Below are 16,755 nucleotides of genomic sequence, written 5' to 3' on the forward strand. Positions count from 1 at the left end.
AGAATAAGAATATATTCATAACAAATGGCTAAACATAAATAACTGCAACTAAAGACCCTGAAAACTGGGTGGTAAGGAATAATTTAGAGAATAACAAAGATTTGAGAAATCAGAGAACTATCAACTGGTGTGATATCGTTATATAGTGACAAGGGGGAAGAGCTGGGAAATAAAACTTAATATGAACTGAATATGTATTTCTTGGTCTGTTCCCTAAGGTTCATAAACAAAAACACATTTACATCAAAAGTGCTTCTTTTCATTTTAATTAAAACAAAATGGTTCTAACAAGATGAAACTTGGTTGCCGGCTTCTATCACACAAAAGGACAGATCTTCAAACCATTTTGTTAATTGGAGAGGTTGACTGTTGGCCTTACATATCATTTTGAACTTTTAACATTTGGATAATATCACAAATGAGCGAACACTTTTCAATATTCTCTTTTAATTTTTTCTTTTGCCTCATTTTATGGATTTCATAATCTGGGATTGCATCATTTATGTGAACTAAGCCTGCTGAAACCATTCGAAGATTTGTAGGTCTTCCGTTGTAGCTCTCTCGCCGTTTGTGAACTTCTGGAGCCGTATTTGGTCTTGCAAAGTGTCTTAACTGATTATGGCTTTCGCCTGGGCTTTTTCCTAACAGCCTCGTTCTTGATTTTGCTTGTTCAGCATGCTTAAATGAGGTCACAGGTATATCCTCAAATCTATCCGAACAATCCTAAATATGAAAATAAAGGATCAGATTGGTGAGTTAGTTTTCTTGAAAGTACATTTTAAATTTACAAGAACTGAAGTGTGTAATATCAACAGTTAAAGACAAAGAATGAGAGCATTAAATATTTTATAGGCAGTCCCCAAATTCAGATCCTACACCCAATGCCTCCTATTAGATACTATCATAGAAACCATGCTTAAAAAAAAAAAGTGTTACTGTTTCAAAGGATTTATTATTTTAGAAGGATAGAAGATCTGAAGCTGGAAACCAGAAAAGCTTAGGAGAGTTGTCCTTAGGGGTCAGACTCCTAAAGGCAGTCAGCCTATTCTTTAATTCTCTAAATTATATTTTCTCCAACCCTAAATACAAATCACAAACTCACACTTTATACCATCCAAAGTTTCATTCTTTAAAAGTTAATAAACATCTTAATACACTTTCACACACACATAGAGAGCCTGGCATCTAAGGATATGGTTATACTGTTTATATTAAAGTAAAAATTTTTATGTACATTCTGAGAATAAAGAAGTAAAACATTCAGAAAAATAACTGGAAGGATATACACCAAAGTAATTTTTTTTAAATGATGGTTGTGTTAGGGTGGTGGGATTATGGGCTTTGTTTTCCTTTTCTCTTCGTTTCAAATTTATATAACATGGCTCTACTTTATAATAAACATATAACCACCTACAATTATCCCAAAGAGGGTATGGAGCTATTAGTCATTCCTAAACTAGTATAAACTAGTTTCCTCTGCAGTTTGAGCATCTTGTCCCTTAACACTTTGCAGAGATGACCACATCAAAGGAATAAGCTACTCTGATTTAGAGAGAAGATGGGAAGGAATTAATAGAATTGGAGGGTGGGAGGAGGTTGTGCAGGACTGAGAATTAGGGCAGCAAGAAAGATTTACAAAAAAGGAAGTATAAAGAGTCTAAAGACAAATTGTACCTACGTTACATTTTTGCCTGGATTTGAAGAAAGCAAGGAAACATTCTTCCTCTCCCCTCTTATGTATGTGGAACATTTAGGTAAGCCACATTATTAAGGGAATTTCTGCTACTTTGGTGAGTAACACATAGTTCTTGCTTCACAGATGAAGTAACTGATTAATAGAGTACCAGCAGAAGGGCATGGAGACCCACACAACTGGTTATTTTTCTGGATGCTCCTACAACTCAATTTCTCTGACTTCTATTTTGATTCCTTTGGGAGATTCCCGGATTTTAGAAAAGAATCAGATGAGCCAGTCTTTCTGATGATCTGAAAAATGCCCTCCTACCATTCAATTCTCTATTGTCAACTTCACTGGAGAGAAAAGTTTAGGGACTGTTGGTTTAACAGAGGAAAATAAGCATAACTCTATCTCTCCTGCCCACTCTTAGGATAGATAAAGTTTCTGAGATCCTATATGATCTCATATTATATAATATAAACACAATTTATTGTTTGGAAAAGTGACATCAAAGATTCAGTTTGTCTAAAGGAACTTTGGAAAGTCCTTTCCCAAAACTATGAACCCATCTTCTACTTCCTTTTTCTAGTGGACACACTCAATACTAAATTACCAAATTTAAATAGAAACGAGAAATCTGAAGTTGAGAGTATAAGCTAAATTGATAATATTTAACCTGCTGCTAAGTTTACTATTTACTAAAGCTAAATATTTGCTTTACTATGGAAAGCAAATTCAAAGCAACTGTTCTAAAAAAAAAAAAAGCAACTGTTCTAAATTAGATTTAGTTTTCTCATTCAAAGGATTATGCACATCAAATTATCAGTGTAATATCCTTTTGGGATTTGTGAGTTCTCCCAGTTGTGGGTCATGTCTATTTGTAACAGAGAAGAGCTGCAGTCCAGAATAGTAAAATAAGTCCCTTCCATTCCTAGTTTTTAACTTTGCTTCAGAATGGTTTGTATAAAGTCTGGTAGCAGGTTTACCTTCCTAATTGTTTTATGTTAATATTATAAATAGGTTTGATTTCCCAAGTTTCTCAGCATATGATATAGCAGAAGGGCAATGGTAATAGAAGAGAGGAGAAGTTAAATTAAAAATTTTCCATTCATAATCCAATAGATTATAAATTTTGCGTATCTCTAATACTTATCAGAATAATAGGCACATAATATCTTTGTTTACTGAAACAAGGATAATTTAGCAATCTGGAAAATACTATATATACTTATATCTGCATGAATAATAGGCACATATCTTTGTTTACTGAAACAAGGATAATTTAGCAATCTGGAAAATACTATATATACTTATATCTGCATGAAAACAAAATGCCAGCTGTTTCCATAGGCTACAGCCACTGCCAGGAATTGCATAGGCTGTGCCTGCACAGCAGCCCCAGGCTGACGGGTGAGTCCTGGCTGAGATGCAGCCCGTTCCCCATACACTGGGCTGTGTACACTGGCTCCAGGCTGTGTCAGTTTACAGCGTCTGCCCAGAGGGAAGGGCGACTTTTTCTACTTCGCGCTCCAGAGGGAGTGCCCTTTATCTATTTCATAAAAAGGCCCTAAGTATGTGAACAGTCCCCTGATTTCGTGACTGCATTTTGAATTGGATGAGGTGAATTTGAATGTCAGAAGAATTTTTTAAGTTTGACAGTCTGTGTATCTTGGGGCAACGAAGGTTACACACATACTTGCATACAGACATACATTCTAAAAGTGGATTATTGACACACTTGGCCAAATGCAAAAGTAGAAGACTTAGAAAAACAGTATTACATGTATAGTTCTTCTTGCAGTCCAGTGAAGCAATGTCCTTGGAACAGATTTCCTTAGAATTCTTGCGGTGGGCAGTGTGGCTGGTAGTATCTTAACTATCTTGCTAAATGACTTCTTTTGTTTGTTGACACGGTCTCTTTCTTTTTGGACCTTGGGCTTTAGATTTTCTCTCTTTAATACTTCTGGGAAGAGGAATGGTTTTGAGTTTTTCTCAGATTCCATACCTTTGTATTTAAACGACTCTGATTCGGGGAACTTGACATATTTTTCTTTGCAAATTCCATTTGTCCTCACAGAAAGAGTATGTATTTTTTTGTACTGTGCAAATGGTACTAGAGGTTTTTTATTATTGTTATTATTTCCTTTCAATCTCTGAATATACTGGTCTTCTAACTTTGATTTCTCCCCAGCCTCTAAATCAAAATGAGTTAAAGTGTTAGTCTGCCTGGAAGGAAAAGTGTATTTGTATATAAAGTCGTCATTTTCACTTGGTATTTTGCAATGAGGAATTCTTGGATACGGTGACAGTACTCCTTCCCGTTTTTCCTGTGCCATCAATTTATAGGTATTATGCTCCCTTTTTTCAAGGGGCTTCGTTTTTAGTGTCCTTTCAAAGCAAATATTTGACTGAGTTGTTTTTGATTTACCACTCCAACTATGTGGGTCTTGAATTTCTGTTTTAAAATCATAATTGTCTGCGTGAGGAAGCTGCACGAAACAATGTTCTTTCCTTTGTTTGTTAAGCACTATATCTGTAAGTCTTTCTGATGACTTATTTAATGGAATCGCTTGGGTATTTTTGATGAAAGAAGGTTGTACTTTAATTAATCTCAGGGTCTTGGCTCCTTCTTTAGGATAGTATCTTTTCTGTCCCTCAATTATTGATGGATTTTCCTTAATATTCTGTAAGGAAAAATATTCCTTTCCTTCCTTTTTGGTTGGTTCTATTTCCATAAGTCTCTCCTCAGGAACTTTTTGTAAAGTAGTTTTTTGAACAATTTTTGAATATTTATTTTGCTTTTCTGAATTCTCCTCCCTAAACTGATTTTCATTTCTAAAAGATAAATCTGGCTTTATACATTTTAATGGCATGGAATTAGAATTGATCAAATTTATACGCTGGTTGATCCCCTCTAATTGCTTTTCTGTGATTAGTCCTGATTTTGAAAGTTTTTCTATAAAAAGGCCCTGGAGGTGTTTGCTTAAATCAGCTTTTAGATTTAATAGTTCATTTTCTGATAAAGCTATAAGATAGTTTTGTAGAGATTTATTTAAAGGATATTTCATGTTTAAGTCAAGTCTTTTCCCAAAACTCCCCCTTGAAATGTCTTGTCCTAACTCACGAAAAGATATAGAGGCACTTTTAGTTCTTAGAGAAGACATGTTTGGGTTGATAGTCTCAGATTCTGTTTCTTTAAATAAACTGCTTTCTGAAAGGTTTTTTAGGAAATAGTTTTGGAGAATTTCATTTAAGAAAGATCTTAGCTTTATTTCCAAATGTTTATCTATGAAATGGTGATTAAAATTACTTACAAAAGACATGATTTCTTTTACAGTTTCTGAATATTTTTCTAGAAAAATATTTTGCCCTTTTGGTTCCACTTTCTCATTCATCAAATACAGATTTTGATAGATTTTTGGCAAGTCTTCTTTGGTGATGTGTCCAGATTCTGAAAGTCTTTCTACAAGGTAATGTTGGATATGTTTACTTAGTTCAGATTTTAAATTTTTTATTTCTGACTCTGAGAGTTCTTCTAGAAATACACACAGCTTTGGACTCAAAATAGGTTTTCTGTCTAATTTATCTGTTTTATCGAAATTCTCTTTGATTTCTTCAAGATCCTCTGTATTATTTGGGAAAGGATGCTGAATTAGTTTTCTTAATTCTTTTTCTGGTTGTCTTCTTTCAGACTGACTATATTTGAAAAAAACACTAAACATATGTTTTAAAAAGGATTTTAACATTATTACATCTGAATCATTAAGTTTACCCATTAATGAGTTACTTAAACTTTCTAAAGTAGAATTTAGATAATTTTCTTCTCTATCAAACCTCTGACTGTTATTTAGCATATCTGTTTTTTTATCTGGTGTTGACTGGTATTTTGAATCTTGTAGGGATATATGTTGGCCTTCATCCATATATTCAACTCTATTAAAAGAAGTGGTTTCTTTGGGAGTGATGAGTGTATTCTGCTCTGAAAGAGATTCTGTTCTGCGTTGGGTATCTGAATAATCCTCTGTGGAATACTTTGGCTCTTCTTCAGCAAAGACTGTCTCTGTATCCAGCACAGAACTCTTCTGATATTCTTTATCTAATTCTATCACTTTGATTATCCCAGATTCTAAAAGAGTATCTACAGGAAATGCTTGTATTATCTGGCTTATAACAGATTTGGCCAGTGGCAATTCTATTTCTTCATCATTTTCTTCATAATGAAGTAGAATATTTGAAGATAAACTCTCCCAAGCTGTGGGTAATTGAGTCTGCAAATTTACTGGTGTCTCACTCAATTCTTTCACTCCTATTTTCAATTCTGAGAAGATAGGTGCAGTGAATATTTGCTTTATAACATAATCATCTGCAGTGTCACTTACACCTGGTTTGGAGCTAGATACTTCAAGTTTTGAATGTTTCTTTTTGAAATTACTTTTTTTAATGGGAAAATGGATCTCACCAGCCTCCAAGTGCTTTTCAGAGACAAGTGCTATTTCTGCCTCTGGAGAATTTCTTGGTCCACCTTCTGAAAGTGAATCTGCAGGAATATCTTTAATTGTTTGTCTCAAAAGAGACTTTGAACTTACAATGCCTTTTTCTGGAAGCCAGCTATTTAAATCTTGAGCTTTTTCAAATACTTCGTTTTCCAAACTACTTGGTGGTTCATCATGAACACTCAGAAGTGGAAAACTATGACTTTTCTTTCTTGCTTCAGTGTCCATAAGAACCTCTGGTTTAGAAAATAATTTATCTGAAAGGTCTTGCAGATTTTTACTTAAAATTGACTTGAGCATCATTGATTGCTTTAAATTTTCTAGGTGGGAAGTAAGACTTAATGATTTTGAGAGGCGATATGTATTTACATTTCCAGTCACTGATGATTCTCCTTCAAAATTAGGTAGAGATACATTTGGTAGTCTTTCTTTTAACTTATCCTTAGTATCTGAAGTCTTTATTGGTATCATATTAGGATCACGGGCTAAATTATTCTTAGTGTCTAAAGTCTTTACTGTGATGAAATCAGGATCACGGGCTGATTTTAACTTAGAGTCTAAAGTCTTTACTGTGGTGATACCAGGATCACGGGGCCAGGTTTTATTAGCAGGTCTTGCAGTTTTTGCATATGTTGGGTAAGGAGGATCTTGGTCTTCATGCTCTATAACCTCTGTACTTAAAGTGTTTTGACATTTGTACATATCTTGGTCTTTCCCTTTTCTGACTGACATTTTGTTGTTTATATTCCTTAGAAAAGGATCAAAACCATTCTTAAAGTTGAATTTCTGGAACTGTAATATTAAAAACAAAAGGTAAGAAATTCTGTAGCATTTATTTGAATTTATAATAAACTTTCTAGTTAATTTTTTTGAGCAATCTGTCAAATTATCTCTTCATCCACCCACCATTTACAAAGAGAAAACTGACTTTAATTATTTAAAATATTTGAAATTGGAATGAAAATTTTAATGCAAAATTTTAGAATTCCTAATTCTGATACTATTTTGTGTCCAAGAGCTTTGAGCTACCTAGAATATTTAAAATACTTAAACTGCATTCCTACATAGTTTTTTTTTTTTTTTAAGAACTTAATTTCCAGTGTTATCTGCATTTACTTAGACAATGGCTAACATCAGGATCTAAGTCCTATCCTATAAATATTTACCATTTTAGTAGCAATACAAGAAAAAATTAAAATGCAAAGGAAGTAGTAGATATCCCATTAGAAGGATCACAAATGATTTCTAAAGACTAACTTGGGAGCATATATCAGCTGCTTTTAAGTCTGGGAATTTCAACGATGATGAGTTCCACCCACTCCTTAGCATGTCACAGTAGAATCTTACTTTTTGATGAATACCATACATTCCTCATAAATGGTTAAGAGAGAGCAGTACAAAAAGATTCTGGATTACAGTGAAATTTCAGTGTAATATCCATGGGCAGTTTTGTAGCTCTGGGATCAAGCTAGTCTATCATTGAAATAGCCTTTGAGATGAAGTCTTTTATTCAAATGTTTCAAACATATTCTTATATTTGTTCATACAACTTCTACATTAACCAGCTGAAAAAGGCAAAATGTGAAATAATCAGCCTAGTATTTGTTTTAGTTTATTTCAACTTAGTTCAAACTTCATTGTAATGGATACAATTTATTACAACTGTTTTTCAAATGTTAATTGATATCCAGATAACAGTATAAGAATCCCCTGGGTTTTTCTGAGAAATACAGATTCCCAGCCTCCCATTTCCAGATTGAGATTCATCAGGTCAGAGGTAGGACTGAGAACATGTATTTTTTCAAGTACAGCCATGTGTTTCTAAGGGGTAGTTTGGTTTAGGAACCACTGAATTATATAAAGTATTAGAGAAGCCTAGTATTTAAATATAATTGTTATGATAGGATAATTCAGGACTCACCTGATATTTTGGTTTGAATTCTATATATTCTGGTCTGAAAGATGGTGAAATTTGTTCCTTTCGTGAAAAAATCACCTTATAAAAAGAGAAGTTTTAATTTTAGACTGCTTGCAATGCAAGGATATTCCAAGGTAATTTTATTTTTTCAATAGTTATTAAAGACATAAAAAACTTTAAATATTTTTCTCATAACTACTATAATTTACTTTGCCAATCATCAAAGAAATCTATACATATATAATCCATTTACACATATAACTTAGCTTCCTTGGTACAATATTCACCCCACTGAAACTGTAAAGTCAAAACAATGCACAGTGACCTCAAGCAGAAACAAAAGTAGAAATGAAATAGAATTGTCAGAATTAATACAACCTCATTTGAAAAGGTTGTAAAATGCTTTAGATAATAAATGGCATTTAAGGGGCCCCTGTGTGGCTCAGTTGGTTAAGCGTCTGACTCTTGATTTTGGCTCAGGTCAGGATCTCAGGGTTGTGAGATCAAGCCCCGCATTGGGCTCAAGTGCTGAGTGTGGAGCCTGCTTAGGATTTTCTCTTTCTCTCCCTCTGCCCCTTCCCCATCCCTAAAAAAAATAAACGGCATTTGATATTGTATTGGGCTAGAAAGCATTTTCAATGATTCCTTAACCTGTAATTGCTAAATGGGTACTTAACACTGCCTAAGGAAACAGTGCCAGATTAAGGTGTATAGGAACAATTATAGAATCACAGAACCACTGAATTTTTGGAGATGAAAGGTGCTTTAGAGATAATCCAATCCTACTCCTTGTTTCATACAAGAATCTGAAGTTGAAGTTTGTTGTCCTAAGTTACCCAGATGATTAGTAGGCTAAATCCTAAGTGTCCTAAATTTTCATCTGATACTCCTTTCGCTACACAATCAAGACTGTAGTGACTGAGAATGATGCTTTGGAAGCATCATAATGTGCATCCACACTGCCAACTCATCTAGACAAAACCTGACACCATCTTTTTGAAAGTACTTAGTACTACAAACTACTTTCCAATACACTATCTCCTTTAGACAGCAGGTTCATTATATGTCAAGTTAATTAGAATAATAGTTCAACAAATGATGTTTCCATAAGTAATACTTTTGGCTTAAGTGTGAATTAATATTAAGCAGTTAATAACATGACCTTATTCTTAAATTTTCAGCAGCTTCCCACTTTTGCTGGTATCCATTGCCCTAACACATTGACTAAATTATTTTTACGAGTTCCTCAATATTCCCCATTACAGTTTCTCTCCTTCAGACAAACGTGTCTAACTCTGAATTCTTGAAATACATCTCAGACTTTTCCACATCTGTTCTTTTGCTTGTTTTGTTTTTCTTTGCTTTAATTTCCCCAGATTTCCCTAAAAACCAGTTTGAACTCTAACATTTGAAATTTTGTTATTTTAAATAAATTTAGTAGAAAAATTAAAAATATATATGGGAAGTAAAAAACAGTAAAACAAACAAAACATGATCTCCTTTTTATAAAAAACATGAAAAAAAAACTCCTTCCTAATATGAACTTGAAAGAATGTGTGAAAGGATATAAAATGCTAACATCTCTGGAGGAGAGGAAACAGGACACTATTAACTTTTATTAACTCTGTATTATTATTTAAATGAACATGGAACACTTAATAAATAAAAACTCCAGTACATTTAAACTGGGGAGAAATGCTTTAGGCATTCATCTCGGGAAGCTAGAAAAGAACAATAAAACAAACCAATATAGGAGCTTCAAGGTGTTGGACTAAACATGGAGGTCTCTTCTTTCCTACCTTCCAAGGTTCTAGTAAATTAACAGAAAACAATATTTTAAAAAGAAAAATCCCACGGCAATACTGGAAATCAATAAGGTGAGACACCAGGATTTAGAAATTGGAGGAAATTCAGAAAATATGAAAGCAGATGAGACTGATTCAATGGAAGCCCCCATCAAAAAAATTAGAGCCTTGAACAACAGAAATCAGTGGGCCTGAGAAGCAAAAAAATTCAAGGACAGCATATACAAAGAGAATCAGATGATGGTGCAATTGTCATAGTTATTAATTCAAGAGCTACATTCAGAACAGCTGGATTTTCTCTTTCTCAGCATACAGAGTATATGCTGCTGGCAGCACTCTCTTTCCCAGTCACACACCCAAACATCAAAAAACTGCTTTCTAAAGAAAATGTGCCATCTGCCCAGGTGGAGATCCTACGAGTTTTGAGCCTTGACAGGGAAGCAGAGCAGAGATTGTTGTCCCTGACATTTCCACATCAGATAACAGAGGGGGTATAAAAAGAAAGAAAAGGAAGTTCCATCTAGGAGAGAAACACATGGGTTCTTTGGAAACGTTGTTGGGTCCCCAACCATCCTATCTACCCTCTTTCATCCTCATATACACTCAAGGGAAGCCAGCCTGTCACACAAAGCATACCTATACAATCAACACATTCCTTCATTCACAAATATAAAATGAGCCAACGAAGTTTACCAGATATATGAGGAAAACCAATTCATACAAGTGAAGAATCAATAAGAGCAAACAGAACAAACTCTGGAGTAGACAGAGACATTTCTGTGGAATGTGAGGAGAGGGTGACCCTTGGAAAAGATTCTAAATAGGATCTTGAGATATTAAAAAAGGTACTGATTTCCACTTAGCTGTATAATAGGCATCCCAAATTTAACATATCACAAAAGAATATTCTGGATTACTGATGCTGTTCCCCTCCCTCCCTCCAAAAGCCCCACAAAACCTTAGCCTTTCCCTGTTTTTCCTCATGTCAGTTATTGGTGCTACCATCTACAGGCTAGTAACGTTGAGTATCACTCTTTGTTTCTCTCCTCCATATTCCCCTAAGGTTTCCTCTTTACCACTGATTCTCAGCAGTGTGATTATGATATATCTGAGAATTTTTTTTTAGGTCTAATTCTCTTTGAGTTCATTGAGTTTCTTGGATCTGTGGGTTTATAGTTTTCATCAAATATGAAAAACTTTTGACCATTATTTCTTCAAATACATTTTTTAGTTTCCCCTCCCTATAAGTCTTCAATTACATGTATGTTTTACCACTTGATATTTTCATACAAGTTATCATGCTCTACTTTTAAAAAAATCTTTTGTCTCATTGTGCATTATTTTGTATAATTTCTAATTCTATGTCTTCAGGTTCATTGATCTTTTGCAGCATCTAATGTGCGGTTACTTCCTTTTTCTTTCTTTTTTTTTAAATTTATTTATTCGACAGAGATAGAGACAGCCAGCGAGAGAGGGAACACAAGCAGGGAGAGTGGGAGAGGAAGAAGCAGGCTCATAGCAGAAGAGCCTGATGTGGGGCTCGATCCCAGATCGCCGGGATCACGCCCTGAGCCGAAGGCAGACGCCCAACCGCTGTGCCACCCAGGTGCCCCGGTTACTTCCTTTTTCATCTCTAAAAATTCCATTTTGTCTATCTGTACCTTCCATTTCTTTCATCATCATGTTCATGTTTATTCTACCATCTTGAATATATGGAATATATTTGTAATAGCTCTTTTAACCTCCCTTTCTGTTAGTTCCATCTTTGTCATTTCTAGGTCTGTTCCTATTGATTGATTTTTCTCTGCATTATGGATATTTCCTTGCTTTTCTTTGTATGTCTGTAATTTCTAATTAGATGCTGAGAATGCTAAATTTTACATTTTTGGTTATTAGATTTTGCTTTCTTCTTTAATCTAGTATTTGATTTATTTTGGTACATATTAGGATACTTGGAAACAAGTTCCTTCAAAGCTTGCTTTTAAGCTTTATTGGTGGTGAGGGGGCATTGTCCAAAAGCCTTTAATATAGGGCTGACTTAGTCTCTCTACTAAGATGATGGCCTTCTATTTGCTGTCAGATGTGATATGGTCTTTCCTCTCTGGCATATGGTTTATTTCTAGCTATGTGAGTTCCTAGAATGTTCTACCCAATCCTTTTCAGTGGTTGTTTTTCTTGCCTCCAGTATTTCACTACTCAGATTAATCTCAAAGCCTGAAGGGGACCTCCTTCACAGTTATCTGGAGATTTCTTGCTCTACATTTCCTTCCACTCTGGTACTCTACTACACAAATTCTGCCTCTGCCCACCAAACTCCAGTCTCCATCTCTTCAATTCAGTGAAGGCTTCAAGCTCTGTTTTGGTTCTCCCTCCTGGCACTGCTGTGCAGAAAACCGGTGCGATCATAGGGCTCACTTTGTCCTTTTCTCTAAGAAATCACAGTCCCATGCTGCCATTTCCCCAATGTCTAAAAAGCACTTTTCTATAATTTTTTTCTGGTTTTCTTATTATTTTAGGAAGAAAAATAAATCATATCCCTGTAAACTCCATCTTTACTAGAAGCAGAAATGTGATGTTTACTTTTCATGGATCTATTATATGCATTATTTAGTTCAGCAGAGACTTATAAATTATAATAATATATATAGTATGTATTATAACAATTATAAATTAACTTTTCTTAGATTTAAAATAGATTCAATCTATAAACAAAGCATGGGAGATTTAACTACAGCAATATAACAGAATGTATTAGAAAGCTTAACAAAGAAATACTATATGAATAACAACGACAAAAAGAAAATGGAAAGGACAGGAAAATGAAACTTTTTAAAAAATTTCATCTTTCGTAGTAGGAAGTTGGTAGATAATGCCTATTGGTTTACATGCCAAGAAGTATTTTAAACATATTAATCAGAGCATTACAAATAACCATTAGAAAAATAAAAAAATAATGTCTAATAAAAGTAAAAGGAAAAGTTGTAGAAGGAAGATCTGAACTACTGTAAATGCTCTACATCATCTTTCAGAGTGTGACATCAACACATTCTACCTGAAGTTGATTAGTTGATAAATCAAATAGAGTTTGAGCTATGTAATTTAAAACTATAATAAAACTTACCAGAAGAACTACAAAGCAAACTGTTAAAAGTAGAGGGCTTCAGAGGGGAGGGGGGTGGGGGAATGGGATAGACTGGTGATGGGTAGTAAGGAGGCACGTATTGCATGGTGCACTGGGTGTTATACGCAACTAATGAATCATCGAACCTTGCATCAGAAACCAGGGATGTACTGTATGGTGACTAACATAATGTAATAAAAAAAATTAAAAAAAAAAAAGTAGTTGTCTTGGGTAAGTGAAACTGATATGGGTGGGGAAGGACGACTTTTTCTTTTCATTTTATACCCTCTGTGCAGACTGATTTTTGGGGGACTGTGTAGGTGAAATTTTAATTAAAAAAGAAAAGCTGGGGGGTGGGAAAACATAAAAGCTTAAAACTTACTTACAAAGGCATTCTCTCCCCCCACAAAGGCATTCTTAATAGAGCATTGATTAAATCTTTATACAGGCTCACAGTAAGAGACAGTAGAATTTGATGTTTGCAGCACAGACTTCAGAGCCAGTCTGCCTCAGTTCAAAACCCAGGCTTACCACTTGATTGTCCTCAGACAAATCAGTTAGCTGCTCCATGCCTTAACTTTCCCACATATAAAATATAGTAAATATATCTACTTCACAGGATTGTTATGGGGATTAAATGAGTTAATGTATTAAGATGCTAATATAGGAACTTGCAATAAAAGTATTGGGTATTATTATTAAAAAGAATGAAATCTTGCCATCTGAAAACATGAATGGACCTAGAGAGTATCATGCTAAGTGAAATAAGTCAGACAGAGACAAATATATATGATTTCACTTATATGTGGAATCTAAAAAACAAACAAAAAAAGAAAACCAGACTCTTAAATACAGAGAACAAACTGGTGGCTGCCAGAAGGGAGGCAGGTGGGGGGATGGGAAAAATAGATAAGGGGGACTAAGAGGTATAAATTTCCAGTTGTAAAATAAATAAGTCTTGGCGATGGGGGTGCAGCATGGGAAATAGAGTTAAAGGTATTGCAGTGACATTATGTGGTCATAGATGGTGACCACACACATAATGAGCATTGAATAATGTATAGAATTGTTGAATCAATATGTTGTACCTCTGAAACTAATATAACATTGCATGTTAATTATACTTTAAAAGAACTATTGGCTATTATTATTATTAAAATAAAAACACTCCGGCCACTTAAAGTAATGAAATTGATAAACGGGTTGTATAAGCAATGTGCTATTAAATGAAAAATTAAGGTACAGATGACTAGTTGATCATAATAAGCAGTCTGGGAAAGCGCCAGTGGCATATAGGGAAGTCTTTGCAAAACTGACTCAAGTGGAATGAGAAAATTTCAATAGACAATAATTTTAAAAAATTAAATAGTTAAAATACATGACTATTCATTTGCCAACATCTATTGGTCTATACTTTACAAAGAATGAACATTAATGAATGTAAACTAAAACTAAAACAATAAGAAACAGAATGTTGGTAGTCAAGAAATAATGCAGACATTGAGAAATGAATCCAACTGTATTTATTACAAATGTAGATATATAACTACACTGAAAGGGGTAGGGGAAAAAAAGGAAGTGACCTTAGTAACTTTGAAAAATAATGTTTTGACTGGAAATTGTAAGGCAAAGTAAACTCTACATAAACAATGTGTGCCAGTAGGTAAATCTGTTCTTCATGGGTGTAGTATAATTTAGTAATTCTGACACTGTTTTGCATTTATATTGGGGTGGAATAAATAAATAAATGAATAGTGGATGATGACAGCCAGGTTTCTCACTGTGGGAGAGAGAAGTTACATAGGATCCAAGCAAGAAAAGAGGGTTATAATAAGCTCAGTAATACTGGAATAGATTCAGAGACATCACTATAAACTTATAATTAGCAAAATATATAGAGACAGATATATACAGAAACAAGTATTGTATATGTATATACATGGGTTTGTATACACACATATATTATTTAACTGTCTGTTCAGAAGGCCTAGGCACAATAACAACAATACACCCGATTCCCAGAGCCTGGTTTCAAAATATCATTCTCCAGTAAAAATAACCAGGGTTCCTTGTAGAAATGATTGATTCTAGGACTGGGGCAACAAAAAGAAGATAAGCCTGGAATATCTTGTAAACAAAAAGTAGGAAAGTGCTCAAAAAACAAAAGGATGGAGGCATGTCAAAGGGACACAGGACACACTGAAAGAATTCCTATTGGCCAAAGCTGGAAAAATTTACACAAACCATAAATAACATCATTTTGGATTATAACCAAAAATATAAAATATATTTATTTAGAAATAAAATACTTCATTAAAAAAATTAATTGGCTAATATAACTAAGAGATCTGATTTCAGGGACTCAATGTGACCAAGTCATTATCTCTTCATATCTTTCTTCTTCTGTGTTGGTTTTCTTATTTATTCTCTCTCAGACTACTGCTAGCTCTTGATATAAAAGAATAAAGACTTCTCTTAATATTCTTCTATCAAATTATGTGGTTATCCTTATAGCCACAGAGACAGTGTCAAGTTTGCCAACTACACCAAAAATTAGAGTTGGGGCAGGGATGATATCCTCAGGAAGGGATACTGATAGACAAAAACGTTAAGTATATGGAAAATTAAAATGTACAGGCATGCCTCATTGTGTTTTGCTTTACTGTACTTCCCAGATAGTGCATTTTTTAGTAAATTGAAGGTCTGTGGCAACCCTGTGTTAAGCAAGTGTATCAATGCCATTTTTCCAACAGCATTTGCTCATTTTGTGTCTCTGTGTTACATTTTAATAATTCCCACAATATTTCAGACTTCTTTGTTACTATTTTACTTGTGCTGATTTGTGATCATTTATTACAATGCTGAAAGCTCATATGATGTTTAGCATTTTTTAGCAATAAAGTATTTTTAAAGTATGTACACTTTTTAAGATATAATGCTAATGCACACTTAATAGACTACAGTATAGTGTAAGCATAACTTTTATATGCACTGGGAAACCAAAAAATGCATTTGACTTGATTTATTGCGATATCCACTTTATGTGGTGGTCTGGAAACAAACCTGCAATATCTCTGAAGTTGCCTGTTGTGTTGAAACACCAGCCTATCTATTTCAGCAAGAATATCAGTAAATTCTTACCTCATACCAGACAAAAAAATTTTAAGTGAATTAAACATATGTAAACATAAAAAGCATATACTAGGAAAACATCTAAGAGAATACTAACATAATCTTGGGGAGGAGAAATACCTTCTAAAAAAGATATAAACTAACAGCCACAAAGGAAAAGGTGTCAGATTTGACAACACAAATATTTAAAATTACTATAACGGCACCAAAGAAGTTAAAAAACACAGGTAATAAACAGCACAGATCACAAAGCATTGGTATTTGAAATATATATGAAACAAACTGAGGGCTTCAGAGGGGAGGGGGGTGGGGGAATGGGATAGACTGGTGATGGGTAGTAAGGAGGCATGTATTGCATGGTGCACTGGGTGTTATACGCAACTAATGAATCATCGAACTTTGCATCAGAAACCAGGGATGTACTGTATGGTGACTAACATAATAAAAAAACATTAAAAAAAAAAACAATCTCACACAAAAACAAACACACAACCCAATTTGTATGTATGGGCAGAGATTATAAGCAGTCAAATAACAGAAATACAAATGGATAATAAACACATGAAAATTGTTCATTCATTAATAATCAGAAAAACGCAAATTAAAGT

At 34.1% G+C, this 16,755-nt stretch overlaps 1 protein-coding gene across 2 annotated transcripts in view; it reads right to left on the reverse strand.

The window, feature by feature from the left end:
• Window positions 1–232: 232 nt before the first annotated feature.
• CATSPERT (catsper channel auxiliary subunit tau) overlaps window positions 233–16,755 on the reverse strand; it is a 141,734-nt gene continuing 125,211 nt past the window's right edge. For both annotated transcript variants that reach the window (XM_045806503.2, XM_087862692.1), the window contains 3 exons: window positions 8,093–8,167; window positions 3,460–6,963; window positions 233–723 (listed from right to left, as the gene is read on the reverse strand). In XM_045806503.2, coding sequence (XP_045662459.2) covers window positions 376–723; window positions 3,460–6,963; window positions 8,093–8,167 — 3,927 coding nt within the window. In that variant the 3' untranslated portion in view covers window positions 233–375. The remainder of the gene's footprint in view (window positions 724–3,459; window positions 6,964–8,092; window positions 8,168–16,755) is intronic.

Source organism: Ursus americanus, chromosome 1 (genome assembly GCF_024610735.1).
Source record: "Ursus americanus isolate L20-20 chromosome 1, mUrsAme1.1.p, whole genome shotgun sequence".
NCBI classification, from domain to species: domain Eukaryota; kingdom Metazoa; phylum Chordata; class Mammalia; order Carnivora; family Ursidae; genus Ursus; species Ursus americanus.